Genomic DNA, 17,405 nt, shown 5'->3' with positions numbered 1-17,405 from the left:
GTGGCCCTGTGGTTAAGAATCTGCCTGCCAATGCAGGGGACACGGGTTCGAGCCCTGGTCCAGGAAGATCCCACATGCCACGGAGCAACTAGGCCTGTGCGCCACAGCTGCTGAGCCTGCACTCTAGAGCCCATGAGCCACAACTACTGAGCTCATGTGCCACAACAAGAGAAGCCACCGCAGTGAGAGGCCTGCGCACCGCAACAAAGAGTAGTCCCCACTCGCCGCAACTACAGAGAGCCTGCGTGCAGCCAAAAATAAATAAAAATAAAGTGAATTTATTAAAAAAATTAATTTTATTTCTTTAACAGGTGTATAAAGGTCTACTCCCCTGAAATTTACAGTCACAGTCTGTACCTCTCTACAGGTACATATACCTTATTAAGAATATCTTCTCAATCATTACAGCCTGATCACTCATCCTACACTCTGAGGTTGTTCTAAACACATGCTATCATGTATTTCCATGGGTATTTTTATTTATATTTCCTGCTCCCCTTGGTAGAATTCTGCAAGCTCCTGAGGACAAGGCCAGTGTTTCCTTGGTCCTTTGCTAGTCAAATTTACAAAATGCTCTTAACCATTCTCTGCTCTCCCAGGAATTTGGCCTCAGTGGGTACTCCAAAAAAGACTCCCTATCACTGCATGCCATGGCTTGATTCCACGCTCTGCCTCTTAACCCAACTGGAATTTCTTACTTCTGACCTTTGCATCAAGATTTTAATCTGCCACTTCGCCCTTGGTGTTTTGGATTTTTCTTTGCTTCTGCAGTCCCCTCATAAAACTTAATTCTCTTTTGCCCCAGGTCCCTGTAGCTATAGGTCAGTCTGGCCAATCCAATGATCATCCCTGCTCTCACTTACACTAGTCCCAAACAGGTTATGTCACACGTAAGTATTCTCTTCATGTACTAGATACTCAGTTAATGTCTGATGATTATGCTGCAGCAGGACAAATTCTTTGTGGTATCACTTTTAGAAACTTCTTAACTAGTAAATATCGGCATAGATTTTAACTTATGGGAATATTTCAACACAAAATGGATGCGCTGATCCTCAAAATACCTTTGCAACTCTGTCATACACTTCCATAGCCATGATCCACTTACACAGACCCTCAGCTGCAGAGGAAGCTTTAGCAACCTTAGGGGGATCAAATTCAGGGTTTGTTAAGTATTCACCACGAATTTTCTGCATAACAGTCACCTATAAAACAAAGATTTAGATCTTAAGATTTCAACATATATCACGCAACCATAGATGAAAAATTAATCATACACAGTAAAAAAAAAAGTATATAAAAAAGTTATGTTGCCTTTAAAAACCAAGGTGAGTACTTTGAGATATTTTTAAAATAAGCATAATTGTAGCAGTCATATTTGTGAGCAAAATATGCAAACTTATTACAGATAGTGAAACAAGGTATTTCTTCCAAAAAAATTAAAAGACTTGTATAGTTTGGGAAAACATATGGAAATAAGGAAGAACAATTAAATATAAATAAATAGAAGTTTGGATGAAAAACAACTATACTTTTTTACCTCACAAATTTGTATATCCAATTTATTAAGAAATAAACTATTATAAGGCACTTGGAGAACTCTTTCATGTCAATAATACACTAAAACAGTAATTTATTCAATGACTTTTGATGGTCTGAAAGAGGAGAGGTTTTATGTATTATGAGAATTCATAATAGTCATTAATAAATATAATATTCATTTATTTATTATCTTAATTCTAAAGACAGACTATCTTCTTACGTTTTATATAATATTGCAAAATGTTAAAGATTTTATACACCTTGGCAAAATTACATTTGTAGAAAAAATCCAATAAAACTCACCGGAATGTTGTCCTTGTCATATTCTCTCAAATCTCTTAGGAAATTCATATCTCCCAGAAGTTTTTTGCTAGGTCCCCAGTAATCTAATATCTATAAATAAAATTTATGGAAACTTATTAGATGTGCAATTAAATATGCTTGATATAAAACTTTTCTTCTTGAGGTTTAAGATATATTAATCCAGAGAAACTATACACTGTACTTTCAAAATATAAACCTACATCTCCTTGGAAATGAAATAAAGAGACTTCTCTCCCTGAGAACATGTTAAGCATATCAAATATTTAAAATATGTATATGAACTTATATATTGACTTTATTATTAAAAATTAAATATTAGAAGGCAAAAGATATGATTATTTCTCTTTAGAAAACTTAAGAAAAGCAGCTGGTATAAACACCATCACAATTTTCATATAAGAAAATATATTTTTTTAATTTCAACTTTTATTTTCCATTAATCTTGACTTTCAAACCAGAAAGGTAGTGCCATAGACTGAAAGTTTGTGTCCTTTCCCCAAATTCGTATGCTGAAGCCTACTCCCCAGTGTAATAGTATTTGGAGGTGGGGTCTTTAGGAGGTGGTCTTTGGTGTGAGAAATAGACCTCAGAGAGGTCCCTCACCCATCCACTATGTGAGGACACAACAAAGAGATGGTAGTCTATAAATCGGGAAGTGAACCCTCACCAGACACTGAATCTACTGTAGTCTTGATTTTGGACTTCCCAGCCTCCAGAAGTGTGAGAAATAAATTTTTGTTGTTTATAAGCCACCCCTATCTGTGGTAACTTGTTATAGTAGGCCAAATGGACTAAAACAGGTAGCAAATATTTTTCTTATAGAAAATCTCCTCACCTACCTAGACTTCCCAAGTGGAATAAAGAAGAGAAAGCAGAAAGACAAAGATTATACACTGCTCTGTCAGTTATAAGATAAAGCACATGGTACTTGTGTTAATAAAAGGTGTTAAATAAGTAGCTGAACATTCTTTTTATTAATTTCAGAAGCCTGATGGGGTGTATGTGTATGTCTATCTGTGTGTGCGTGAGAATAACTTGTTAAGGTAAGAGCCTATTTATTTTCTTTATCTTTATTATGTCAACGAAGGATAGAATGGCCCCCCAAAAAAATCCCAATTCTCCAATTCAGGAATTCAAACCTAGGTATTGTAAAAACCTGAAAAGAAAATAAGTCTATAAATTTAGTTTAGGATAGATGTTACACCATCTTTTTTAAGGGAGATACCTTTGAATAATAATTGTAATAACAACAACTAACATTTAGTAATAAATGTGTAATATTTATTATTATAAACAGGTTACTGTTTATAAGGCCTTATACGTAAGAGCTTTCTATGTATTAACTAATCTAATCCTTGCATTAACTTTGTGAGGCAGGTACTATGACAATCCTCTTTTTACAGAGTTCCACAGAGGTTAAGCATCGTCCCCAGGGTCACATTGCTAGGAGGGTCAGAATTTCTAAATATAGACATTCTGGCTCCAGAGCAAATGCTTTTAACAATGTCACTGTACTGCTTAACAGCAGAATTTTTTGAATGCTCAGAAACACCTATATAACCATATCACGTTCTTGAGACTCTTAGCTGGAAAAGCACAGGTGTCTCACTGTTCATTCAACCCCACCCCATGACAGTGGGGAATTCCGCATAGACAGAAAAGGAGATGGAAACAACCGGAACTACATTTTTCTGATGCTATACTGCCTTAGCTTTATCTAGGATACATATAATCTGGAAAACAATATGTCTTCCCTGAACTGGGTACTGTTGACATTTAATTTGATAATAGTTGCTGTACAGTGATCTGTACATTCATGAATATGATATAAATCTGTGTCTAGTTATTACCTTGCCTCCAGTTCCTGAAGGATCCGAAACTTTTTCTGGTTTTATATCTTTCATAACACAAACAGCTGCCATAACTAGTTTAACACCAGATGGAGGATTCTTCATTGACTTCACAATTGTAATGTCAGCTGGCTAAATAAAAAGAAAACAGGGTATCTTCAGAATAGCCTACTTTTAAATAATAAGAGTTTCAAAAATAATGTTGGAGAATAATAAAAGCATAAATTTTCATTTGAAACTAATTGTTTTTTGCTTTGCATGGTTATGAAAGAATTAACAAAAGAGAACTTAAGTACAGTAAACCAATGGTTCCCAAGTGTTTGAGAGTTCATAGGTCCTTATGAGAATATGGTGAGAGCTAAGAATATTCCAGAGAAAATATTTTTGTGCACATGCACAAAATTTTTATATAGTCACATGCCAAGCCCACACATGGAATCCACGTTAATAACCCTAAGTTAAATAAAGACTTAATTCTATATTTGCTTACATGTTAGCTTTACCCACCAAAAATGAAAGAAGAGGTAAGTTCCAATTCCAAACTTATTTTCTAAAAAGGTATACATTATTACGACAGACACAACTGATTCAGTTAGTTATTATCCACTCCAGTATCCTTCTGACTACCCTTGCAATTGCTGGAAAGCTAAAAATTTATCTTAGTTTCCCATGCAGCTAGAGTTGTGGGAGGTCGTTAGGTCCTACCATCAGATCACTTGAGTGATACTAGAATTCAGAATGAATAAGTGAGGAGACTTGCAGGGCACGAGGCATCTGTTTTGCTGATATGGATCATGGTGGAGGCAATATGGCTCTGTAAGAAGGCTCTGCAGGCTTCCAACTCAGAGGGATCATTCCTCTGGTAGATTAGTGCCTCAGTTTAGCTTTGTGAGTCATTCCTGGCAGCTCGGCCTAGAATCTATTTACTTAGCTCTTCCAAGAATTCTGTAATTTATTTATAAAATTCCCTAAAGAATCTCTGCTAACACTAAATAGTCAATTCACTTCTCTGCAACTGAACCCTAACTCTTTTCTATAATACTGTATTTGATACTAGGAAGGGTACAAACAACTGAAAGGGAAACCTGATACTGATAACTTGAACTGGTGGTGTTTAAAGGCATCAAGAATCCTGTGAGTATCAGAGGATACAGTACTGAAAGTCCATGGTACACAGTGATAAAAGTTACCTAAATTCATGCTCATGGTCATCTAGAATGGAGTGTCTATTAAAAACAAACTTTGTCAAAATGATTGGCTCCTGTGATAAACGTCTAAGGAGAGAATGAATAAAGACTACTGGGTAGAATGTGGCTTTTAAATGTGACAGAGAGCAGACATGAAGACAATAATAAGCTCAGAATTTTAATATTAAAATTCTGGTTAAATTCCTGGTTCACAGCACAGTGACAGTTTCTAAATATAAATGACCTAACACAATCTTAAGTCTTACAACTACAAGTCTGATATAACTGAAAATCAGATATAGAGTTTGATCCTGAAGATGCTGAATTACTGATAGGTTGAGCTCACCATCTTGTCAGGTATCTTATGTGAAAGTTGTAGCGGTCCCTAAACTTTCTGGCACCAGGGACCGGTTTCATGGAAGACTATTTTTCCACAGATGGGGGGTGGAGGGTGGCCGGGGGATGGTTCAGTTGATACTGCAAGCCATAGTTCAGGCGGTAATGCGACCGACGCAGATCGGCAGATGAAGCTTCGCCTGCCCGCCGCTCACCTTCTGCTGTGCGGCCACATTCCTAACAGGCTGCGGACCAGTAGCGGTCTACGGCCTGGGGGCTGGGGACCCCTGAGTTAGGGCATTGATTAGGAAAAAAGGCAAAGAATGGGGTCTGAATATCCTGAACTTCCATACTACACTGGGCCTCCCTAGTCAACAGAAGCTGGTCTCTCTGCTCTGTTTGGTGAGGTTATTCTGGTTTTGCCTAAAGACCCTGTAGAGTCATACACAACATAGTGTAATGCAGACAGGTGTGACCCACATCTATATTGGAAATGATCTTTAGGTTTTGCTGTACATGCATGTCCAGAAGGCTGCAGAAAGGTAGCTCAACATTCTATTTAACATATGCCTCCTGGTCCATGTACAGAACCACTGTGGCCTCTTGGAGATTATTCCATTCCCACTGGAATATCCTGAATGAAAATTATAAATAATATATGAAAAGCAAAAAATATAAGATAACAGTATAGCAAAAAGGAATTGTTAAGAGTCAAGTTTCATTTGACTGGACAAAAAAAATATAATACCACCCACTGAAAGTGAACTACACTGAATTAACCAAGTGTCTCTATGCAGTTTTACTTTGTTGATGAAACACAAGCTAATTCAAACACTTGCCTTTAGTGTATCCAGTGCAGACAGAGCTGCTTCCAAAGCTGGAATCGCCTCAGCTAGATCACTTTCACACTCATTTTTCAGAGCTTGGGCTTCTTCAGCCTTTCCGCTGGCTATCTCTTCATCAAATTTCACAAACTCTCTTTTTGTTTCCACTTGTGCAGATTCTTTCTCAATAATCTAAAGAAAAGAAAGAAAGAAATAAAGACATTTCCTTAAACATCCTAATGCTTTCTCTATCCTAGAGACAAAAGAACATTTGAAGATTAGGGAATCCGACATATCATTTTGAAGGATAAAATGAGGAGAAATGTAAATACACGTGACCTAATTTGGTAATGGGCTCCCCATCTCTCTTCAAAAACAACAGAAACCACACGGAACCCAATGAGTCAACTGAAAAGGGTAACATCCCTAAGATCTAGTGGCAAAAAAATTAAGGCTTATTTTCAAGGCTGATTTTACATATTTCAATTGTCCTCTGACATCAGTTTTTAAAAATTCAGGATACTTTACCTGCATCATATGTGCATTTTCAATTTTAGCTTCCTCCAATTTGGGCTGTAACTGAACAAGCTCTATTTTCATTTCACCAACCTAAGTAAACAATTTGTCATTAGTTTTCATAACTACAATAGCTACGGAAGCCAAACAGAGAAAATTGAAACTTAAATGTATCATAAGGTACTGAGGACAGAAAACCTTAACTTTTTTTTTCCAGTTCTTTACATGATAAACAAAACCATGAGAGTGTGGCCAGTTTTCTTCACAAAAGACTTTATCTTCCTTGAGTATGACAGGGCAGTGGAAGAATGCAGTTGTTGAGGAAGAAAATCAGGTAGAAAAAAGGTGGCAGCTCAGGCTATCCCTATTATACCATGTGCCTGGTATACAGTGCGTCCAGACCACCCCAACACTCTGTTGCCTATGTTGAAATAATACTAATAAGTATTACTAGCACTTGACTCATTTAAAAAAAAACCCAATCTTATATTTAACCAGCTATTACAATAAAAAGTCAACCCTGACATTATATTCTCTCCAAATGCCAAAAAATTAAGAATAAAGCTGGGTGTATTTGAGTCTGTGTGGTCTGGGAAACTCAGTGAACTTCTGTAAAATTCACTTTACTCATCTGTAAAATGAGGATCATAAAAGTGTCTACCTCATGGAGTTGTTATGAGGAATAATTGAAGGAATGCACATGAAGCACATAACACAGTACCTGGCACATAATATATTCTCAATAAATTATAGCTCTTCTATTTCCCATTATGTATTACCATTTGAGCAGCTCCTCAAATTTACCTGAGACTCAGCAAAAGCTAATTTGTCAAGTCCATTCACATATCGCTGTTTTGCTTCCATTACAGCTTGTTGCCTCTTAGTCAAAAGCTGTCGAAATGAGGCAATAAGTTCAAGGTAAGAAGTAGCAGTAACATAGTTATGTCGTCCTAATGTGTGCAAGAACCTAAAAGAGAGGCAGATAGCATATCTTACTATAAGTAATGGGTTTTACAGAGTAAGAAGTAAATTCGACATAGCATTAACAACAAACATTTAAGAATAAAGGTTAATTTTATTCAGAGGCTGCTGAATACTTGAAGTTTACAAAATCCTAGAATTTTACACAGAACCATTTCCTAATTTCTTGTCTACAAAATATCAATGGTGTAGTTAAAAAGCACAAATCAACAAAGATATGTCTCAAAAGAGAACTATAGCAAGAAAGATATAGGTAGGTCTTTTTACATGTTTCATATGCCAGGAGGATCTAAGAGACCCAAGATACTGTACAAAAGTATAGTAGGAAAGGGGACTGCAGATAGCATAGCAAGAATGAGTCATCATTCCTTGCACACGTGTCACATGTTGGTTGAACAGGGTTTGGCCAGAAATATGAGACTACTACCCATACACATAAAAACAATGGATGCAATGATGTTTCACAGCAAGTATGTAGACTAGAGCCCACTGATTGGTGTTAACTGTCCAAGCCAAACATGCTAGCTGGCTGTAAAACTCTGGCAATATACTATGAGCATCTTTGAAATGAGGATCTCACAGATGAACAAAGGTAAAACTTATACTTTTAAGGCATCCACAGCCCACCAACCATCTCCCTCCTTGTCTGAGAACTTCCAACCAGTGCCCCAAGAGCAATGTTTGTTCTGTGAAACCTGCCACCATAACCACAGCAGATTAGAGCAGGATTGGGCACTGGACACAAACAAGGCTAATCATATTTTGGAATAAATTGGGAATAGAGAGCTGGAAACAGCCAATCAATCTCTGCTACAGCTGGAATTGCAAGAAGTAAAATTGAGAATCGAGAGGCACACAGTTTCCTCCATATATACTGGGAAGTAAAAAGTTCAGTCTGTAAAGAGAAAGAAGAAAGCAGATGCCCCAAGAGAAACAGGGATGAGAAACAGAGAAAAAGCATTTCTGGGTTTGTGGTGGCTTTTTTTTTTTTTTTTTTTTTTTTTTTTGCGGTATGCGGGCCTCTCTGTTGTGGCCTCTCCCGTTGCGGAGCACAGGCTCCGGACGCGCAGGCTGAGCGGCCATAGCTCGTCGGTCTAGCCGCTCCGCGGCACGTGGGATCTTCCCGGACCGGGGCACGAACCCGTGTCCCCTGCATCGGCAGGCGGACTCTCAACCACTGCGCCACCAGGGAAGCCCCTGTGGTGGCTTTTTAACTCCTGCTTCCAGTCACTTCTAAGATACAGCTGTATTCTTTCCCTTAAACTTTGTAAGGTATCCCTGTATCTTTGTAATAAATTCCTCTCTTTGTGAAACCTAGATCAAGTAGCTTTCTATTACTTACAAGTCTTAACTAATTAAATGATTGGAGAGACTTAGAAGCCATAGAAATCTTATTAAAATTTTGGGCTTTCACAAAAAAAGATGCTTTAAAATACAAGGCATTATTGTAAAATTTATTAATATTAACCTTTCTGAAAGATGCATAATGGAAGTGTGAAAGTGTTTGCAGATTGGAACTATCTCTCGTCGTTCAACTTCAGTAAGCTCCAGTGTTTCTAAGAATTTCACAGCTACAAGTTCAAGAGCGTCTTCGGGCCATGGCTAAAAATAAGAAAACGAAAAGCAAATAAAAGTTAAGATGATTAGTCACACTTCAGTTATATAAATTGTCTTCCTGTGTGAGAAGAATTTGGGGTTGAGAAAATTAAAACCTTAATAGGGAAAATAGAATTAGGGGGACTAAGGGCACAATGAAAGATCTAATAAATATTTTATACAGTAAAATTAAAGATAATGCAATATAAAGGAAAGGTAGATGATAATTTACATATCAAAGATATACTACACTGCTTCCCTAACTCTTCCACTTGGACATCTAGTAGGCACCCCAAATTTAGTAGGACAATGGCACAGGCTGCTTAGTTGCTCTCCTAATACCTAACAGCCCCCTTTCCTTAGGACTCCAATTTTATTCTAGATAGCAATATGCCCAGTTATAATACCACATTTCCTAGACTCCTTTGCAATTAAGAGTAAATAATGACATATAAGCAAGCTCTCTAGAGAATTACATAGAGCTGGCATGGGTCCTTTTTGCCCTACTTTCTATTATTCTACTTCGTTTCCGTAGCACAGATGTGAAAGTTGGAGATCTAGCAGCCACATTAGACCATATGATGACTCTGAAGATGGAAACCACATGCTAAGGATAGTAAAGAAGAACATGGGGGCTTCCCTGGTGGCGCAGTGGTTGAGAGTCCGCCTGCCAATGCAGGGGACGCGGGTTCGTGCCCGGTCCGGGAGGATCCCGCGTGCCGCGGAGCGGCTGGGCCCATGGGCCGTGGCCGCTGGGCCTGTGCGTCCGGAGCCTGTGCTCCGGAGAGGCCTGCGTACAGCAAAAAAAAAAAAAAAAGAAGAACATGGGATTCTGATGACTTTGTTAAGTCACAAAAGTCCCAGTCTGCTTACCTTCAATTTTTTTTCTATATGAGAGAGGAAAAGAAAAAAAAGCCTATGTGTTTAGTTTGGGTTTCTGTTACTAGCAGCCCATTATAATTCCTACCTGTTATAACATCCAAAGTTGAACATTTGATTTTCTTCCCCACAAATTCACTTTTCTTCCAGTATTCCCCATCTCAGTGAAATGGTTCCTTTGCTTTTCCTAGAATATACCAAGTGTGCTTCTGCCTCTGGGCCATTGGATTTGCTGTCCCTCTGACTAGAACCCTCCCCACCTAGACCTCCATGTGGTTCACTCTTTCACATCTCTGTGCAAATGCCAATTTACCAGGAAGGTCTTCCCAATGCACTCTTCCTAAAACAGCATTCCTTCCCTCATTACTCTTTCCATTATCCTGAATGTTTTCTTAGCACTTACCAATATCTGACATATATTTATTTGTTTTTGTCTGTCTCCCTGACTCACCACTAAAATGTAAAGTCCACAAAAGCAAGGACTTCTTCCTCACTGCTGGTATCTTCAGTGCCTAAAACAGTTCTTGTCAAATAAATACTTGAAATATTTATTCAATGAAATAATTTATGTTAAATGAGTAATTAATCTCCATCTTCTCATTAGAGTATTTTCCAAACTTCATTTCATTTAGATTCAACAAGATGCTTATAATTTTTTTCTTTATAGTAGACAATATGCATTTTAAGATCAATTTTTTCAGCGTCTGGCCCTCTATCCTGGTAAAAGTCAAACTTTTTTGATCAAGCACCCTATTAGTAAAAAAAAGTTTTAAGCACACACTACCAGTGTGCACATACTTATTAACAGATTATATGCATATGGTATTACTGTACTAATATATATTTTTTAAACCTCAAAAGAGGTATCTAAAGATTATTAAGATAAATGAATTTTTGTAAAATGCCAAAATAAGTGTCATATGACTTTTCCGATCATGTAACTCTTTTTATACTGAGAAACCTTCTCCCAAAAGCTCCCTGGCAGACTTTAAATCCAGATCCATTGGCAAGCAATGGGTCATGAACAGGCTCATGTGTAAAATGGTCAACAGTAAGAGGAGTGAGAGCACCAATGCTGACTTAGACCGACCAGGAATGAATCCCTATTATACATGGCTACATGGATAGTGATTTCCCAAACAAAATCAGAATTCTGTCAGCAAAGATGGAGTCGGTAGAAAATGGCTGTTGATAGGTAATCACGCTATCATAAGCTAATACTGCAAGTCACGACACACCCTGGGGATAACCTTTATTATTCAAACAGTTGATATAAATCCATATTCCAAATAGCCTGCTTAAATTTGTTTTTACCAATGTCTTACCAGATCTTGTTAAGTAGTCATTGTTTTTGCCTTATAATGTAGCTGACACAGAGCTTGAGCTAGCTGCTACTGGTTTATGACATTCTCTTACTATCCACATACAACTGCATTATGTATCTTCAATTTTTAGTTCATTGCAGGAATCCCTCAGGGTACCTTGCATACCATCTGTGACACATGGCCACTTGACGTACAAACTGAGCAAGGGTGTCAATGTTAATCCATGTGAAATATTTCATACAAAAGCGAATATTCCAGTAAATCCTTCCGTTATCCTCTGAGTTGTTTTGGCACCTCTGGTGAGAGTACACCCTACTTGGGAGAACAGAGATCTATCCAAAAAGTCAATGACTTCCTGACTATGTGACACAGTGGTTTACACTCACTTCCTGAGTTTAAAAGAGCCAGGTCCCAAACAATGCCATCAGCGCCCCTGACACAGGTTCTATAACCCCAATGTTCCACTATAAAATCTCTGTTCCTCTCTGTTATCCACTTAATCTCCCTTATCTATTTGCAACTCCTAGTTCCACCTTTTAAAAAATTTCCCCCAACAAGTATGAATCACATATAACAGAACAGAAAGCCTCATGGTTATAAAAAAAAAAATCCAGAAGTCGTAGAATTGTATTTATAAGATTTCACAAAAGAAAAACTTATGGTTGGACAGGCTTTGTTCATTTGTTTGTTTGGTTCTGGTTTGGGGCTACTTAATGGAAGCAATATTAAGATATAGTTTGCATAAAGCAAAACTGTTTCACACAGCTTTTATTGTTGTATAAACACTAAAACATCCACTAGCTGAAACATATTGCAATCCTCAAAAGGGCAGAATTAGTTTTTCAAACATGCAATTGATAAATAGGCAAGAGAGAATAAAACAAATTAGTATCAGAAATTTATCTTTAAAAGAAATTATCCAGGGTCAATCTATAGTCCACATTCTATTAGGCATAAAACAAACAAATAGAAGGCACCAGGAGCTACCCTTCTCAAGAGCATAAATACTTAACGGTTTTACACAGGCAGTGACGATTTGCCTTGTTTAAATGAGGTGGTGGCCTGCATCATTTGCTGCTGGCATGACTGAAATTGCCACCAAGTTGGTCTTCCTGTTTCTTGTTTTGCCCCACTCCAAATCATCCACCATATAGCCTCCAAGTGTTTTGGGTTATTCCTAAAATATTGATTAGCTAAATATATGTTAATGCCTCCACAATGTCTTTGGGATAAAACCAAATTCCTAGGCACATTTACAAATTCCTTTATAGCCTGGCACCCACTTAAAGCTCCAACTTAACTTCTGCTGCCCTCATTGCCAGTCAGCCATACCAAACTATTTGCCCAAATGAGCCATGCTCTCCCCACTGTTCCACATTTGCACGTACTAACATCTTGTGATAGTTAATTTTATGTGTCAACTTGCTATGGGCCAAAAGGTGCCCATATATTTGGTCAAACATTATTCTGGGTGTTTCTGTGAGGTGCATTTTTGGATGGGTTCAATATTTAAATGAACAGACTGAGTAAAGCAGGCTGCTCTCCCTAATGTGAGTGAGCCTCATCCAATCAGTTGAAGGCCTGAATAGAACAAAAAGGCTGACGTTCCCTCAGGTAAGGGGGACTTCCTCCTGCCTGATGGCCTTCAAGCGGGAACACCAGTTTTTTCCTGCCTTTGGACTCAGATGGAAATATCGTTTCTTCCTAGGTCTCAAGCTTGCTGGCCTTCACACTGGAACTACATACCGTCAGCTCTTGTGGGTCTCCAGCTTGCCAGCTGCAAATCTTGGAACATGTCAGCCTCCATAATCATGTGAGCCAATTCCTTATAGTAAATATATGTACAGATAGATAAATATATATCTCTCTATATATATATCTTTACACATATACGTGTGTGTGTGTGTATATATATATATATATATATATATATGTATATATAAAATACATTCTGCTGGTTCCTTATACACCCCTTCCTCTACGTAACGAATTCATTTTCCTATTTCAGAGAGTCACTGCCTTAATAAGTACACATTTCCCACACCAAGACTATGGCTCTTTTATATAATTGTTGACAGCTCATTTGCTGACTGCCTTTTTTGTCTTCCAGTCTAGAGTGTGAGCTCCTTTTGGGGATCATGTAGTCTTACCAGTCCCTGGTGCTGCCATTAGAGTAAGTGATCAAGAAACACTTGATGAATGTAAATTAATAGAGGTTGAGTAAGATTTCAGCAAAATTCCAAAAGATTTAGTTGTCCTTCCCCCCCAAATTACAAACCTGAAACCAGTCAATGGTACAGCAATTGATGAGGGATGGGAACTGCCTCAAGTAATTTCGAAAGGCATCTCCAATGGGACTAAAGGCCACTACAACATGAAGATTATCTTTGCAGCGATTCACAAAGAAAGCAAACAGCGCTAAGGGACTGAATTCATCGTGTTTATTGCCAGCCTGAGCCACAGGATGAACACCCTAGGGAATACCAGAAAAAACCTCATAAATAAAAACAGGTATGCTGATAAGATTACTAGATATTGGAATATTAAGAATTTTTATTACTCCCCTTATAAATATCTTTAAATTTTTGCTTTTGTATCAAAATAATGGTTTTGTCATAGCTTGCACTTAGAAGACTACTTTCAATTCCGTAATTCTATAATTTAAAAACAAATATCTGACAAAAATTTAACTTATAAAAATACAGAAGTTCACCAAGATATATGTGTGGGACTATAATTCAACATTGTTTTTAGGAGGAAAAAATATAAACAATTAAAGTGTCCAGTTAAAAACATTATAGGGACTTCCCTGGTGGTCCACTGGTTAAGACTCCACGCTCCCAACTCAGAGGGCCTGGGTTCGATCCCTGGTCAGGGAACTAGAGCCTGATGCCACAACTGAGATCCTGTGTGCCGCAACTAAGACCCGGTACAGCCAAATAAATAAATAAATATTTTAAAAATAATAAAAAATAAAAACATTATTAAACATCCATATATTGTAATTTTATACAACTGTTAAAAATAATGAGATGCATCAACATGTGCTATGGCAAGATCAGCAAGATAAAATAAATGCAAGAACAAACTGTGCAACAGTATGTATAATATGATCCTTTTTGTTAAATTAAAAAATATATAGGTGCATATGTGTGAGCACATACACACTTTTTTATGGAAGCAATCACAAAGAACTATTAATAGTGGTTACTTTGGGTGAGATGGACTTAAGGGAGAGTGAGAGAGAGGCCTTTATATTTTATCTTGGACATTCTTCTTGGTTTATATCATTTTTTTTCCATTTTGGACGTTCTTACGCTGTTTGAATTATCTAATTTTATTCTTATAATATTTGTATTTTTGAAATGTTAATAGAGTTGTTTGGTAATGAGATTATAGGTCACTTTTAATTTTCTTCCCTTGTATATCTCTATATGAGAAAGGCATCTTACATGTGGTTAGGAATAATGGCTCTAGAACCAGACTTCTTGAATTCAAATCCCCGCTTGCAGCTGATTACCTATGTGACCTGAAGGCAAGTTACTTAACCTCTCTGTACCTTAGTTTCCTCATCTGTAAAATGGGGAAAAGAGTACCTATATCAAAGGATTGTTGAGGAATCAAAAAGCCATTACATGTGAATACTTAAAATAGTTCTTTCCACACAGGTAAGTACCTTTCAGCTTTTTATATCCTACCTTTCTCCTTGTTCAAAGCAGAAAAGGTTTCATAGTCAATAAATTATCTTATAAATAGATTTAAAATTTTTTCAATAGCAAATTTAGGGAGTGGTCACAATGATCATACAATTTCCAATGTTATAACAATGAATTTATTTCTAAAAGAATTCTCTACTATAGATATATGATAGCTATATCTATGGGAAACGGTAAGTCAACTCTGTATATTCATTCTGACAGTAATTCTCAAATTACGACTATTATGATCAGTGTCAATCTATGAAATTATGTTCAGGTGGTCTACCTGCATTAACTCTGAGTTAACAGGGGGACATTCAGAGAGAGAAAGGTAATACATGGTTGTAACTGTAGAACAAGAGTTCATGAAAGGGCCAGGATGGTGATATAAATATAGGGGTTATTTACACAGAAATATTGGTTAATGCTTCTAGAGTAGAAGTAGGGAGTAATATCCACACACACACACACACTTTGGGAGCACAACTGATTCTGGGGAGCAAGAAAAAGACTAGTTACTGAAGGAATAATTAGGGAGATAGGAAACAAACTGAATGAAATTTCATAGCAGTCCAGAGAAAGCAGAGTTTAAAAGAAGGAATGATGAATTATTTCAAAGATGAATCACAATTTTAAAAGGGAACTGAGAAAATATCACTAAATGTGGTAAATAAGTCACTGCTACACTGAGAAAAATACTGCAATAATTTAATTCTGCAAGGAGTGCAAATGGAACAGTGGAAAAGGTAGTCAGGAAACAGAGGTTTCTAGAACTCAGAGGTTCTGAGTCTAGAACGCTGATGTTGACGTCAGAGAGATGTGCTGAGTCTATAAGAGGTGCCCTCTAGGCAGTACCAGGGCCAAGCTACAGAGGTCAGTTATAGGAAGTGAGGTTTACAGTAAAATGTTTGCCAGATGGATGAAATAAGCAAAGTGGTCTTCAAAGTGGGATGCAGGGTATGTAAAGAAAATAATATAACTTCTTTTAATTACCTTTTATATTTTTAAAAATTAGTATAAAGCAAGCAAAAACAGGAATGCATTTTGGTACCCCTGAGTCTGACCATGACTATTTCCTTGTGGAAAAACTGATACGGTGTTCCTAGGGTGGAATATGAAGGAAAGAAGTTCTTAAGGCTACTGTTGGGTCATACCATAAAAGAGTGAAGCAATGGAAAAGTTTTGTAGCAAAGTGATGAGAAGAAAAGGTAAACAATAGCTACAGTGAGCAGAAAAGCCTTGCAAAGCTTAGAAAATCCCACTCCCCAAGGTGTCCTATTCCTTGGGTAGGAGTGTGGGGGATGAATTTATCCTATAAATTAGGAGAATTACGATTCTTTAGCAGCCTTAGCCACGCCAGGCCATGAACTGGTAATGTATCAGATTTACTGAGGGCTTTCTAAGCGCCTGACATTCCATAAGTGCCTTACATTCCATAAGTGCCTTATTTCACTTGATCCTCAGAACTCACAACAACGCTATGTAGGAGGAACTGTTTTGTGTATATAACAGTTTCATTCCATAGACAAAAAAAGCAGGGTGCTTGAACAACCAGGGTGAAACCATTTTACTCCACATGCTATCACTAGAGGCTGGAATGAAGCATCCTGGTGTGAGTGATAAAATCTGTGGGTAAAAGTAGTTACGGTACATGAAAGGGGAAATTACTAGCTGAAATCTTGTATGGGAAGATCTTAGAAATGGGGGTCAAAGGTCAGGACATCTGAAGTAGTGAGTGCTTCAAAAATGTATTTTTTTGTCAATTAAATCACAAAGCATGACTCTCAGATATATCAGAATTAATACAAGTAGTTTTGTTAAAATTTGAAAATTTTACTAACCAGTGGTAAACCATAAAAGCTAATCAAGTAGTGTTTTAAAGCTATATTTTCTCATATCACTGTAACCCTAAGATATGATTTTAAATCTCTAATCACTCAGAAAACATGCTAAATAAGATCAAATGGATGAAACACACTGTCATCATTATGGAAAAAATGAATTAAAATTCTGTCTAACTATCGAAGCTGTTTAAAATTCACCAAAAAAGTATTAAAATAATATACATTAATTTTTCAATTACCAAAATCCTCTGCACAAGATATATTTATCCTGAAGAGCAGAAAAGCTTCAAGACATGTTGGGAGCAGCACTCCCTAAAAAGCACTTACCTCCATCACTTCTTGTTTTTCATCTGCTGCAAAAATATTAGGTACTTCTCCAGTATTGAGCACACTGTCGATATCCTCTAGAAAAGCTTCCTCTTTAATCTGAGTGTCCGTGATTAGAAAGACTGTCTTCTGGCCCCTCATGCCCACATTCCTTAATAGAACCTTAAAATAAAAAT

At 37.2% G+C, this 17,405-nt stretch overlaps 2 protein-coding genes across 2 annotated transcripts in view; both read right to left on the bottom strand.

Annotated features, from left to right (window-relative positions):
• Window positions 1-17,405, bottom strand: part of ARF4 (ARF GTPase 4) — a 1,077,785-nt gene that overhangs the window by 870,757 nt on the left and 189,623 nt on the right. The gene's annotated exons all lie outside the window — the stretch shown is intronic.
• Window positions 1-17,405, bottom strand: part of DNAH12 (dynein axonemal heavy chain 12) — a gene marked incomplete at both ends in the record, with an annotated part of 211,972 nt that overhangs the window by 51,197 nt on the left and 143,370 nt on the right. The window contains 9 exons of the mRNA XM_082848988.1: window positions 1,065-1,205; window positions 1,846-1,935; window positions 3,717-3,844; window positions 6,075-6,255; window positions 6,592-6,672; window positions 7,384-7,546; window positions 9,029-9,162; window positions 13,639-13,833; window positions 17,230-17,391. Coding sequence (XP_082705114.1) covers window positions 1,065-1,205; window positions 1,846-1,935; window positions 3,717-3,844; window positions 6,075-6,255; window positions 6,592-6,672; window positions 7,384-7,546; window positions 9,029-9,162; window positions 13,639-13,833; window positions 17,230-17,391 — 1,275 coding nt within the window. The remainder of the gene's footprint in view (window positions 1-1,064; window positions 1,206-1,845; window positions 1,936-3,716; window positions 3,845-6,074; window positions 6,256-6,591; window positions 6,673-7,383; window positions 7,547-9,028; window positions 9,163-13,638; window positions 13,834-17,229; window positions 17,392-17,405) is intronic.

The sequence above is a fragment of the Leucopleurus acutus genome (assembly GCF_964270905.1).
Source record: "Leucopleurus acutus genome assembly, chromosome: 10".
Taxonomy (NCBI): domain Eukaryota; kingdom Metazoa; phylum Chordata; class Mammalia; order Artiodactyla; family Delphinidae; genus Leucopleurus; species Leucopleurus acutus.
Note: the sequence above shows the minus strand (reverse complement) of the source record. Positions and strands in the feature narration are given on the sequence as shown.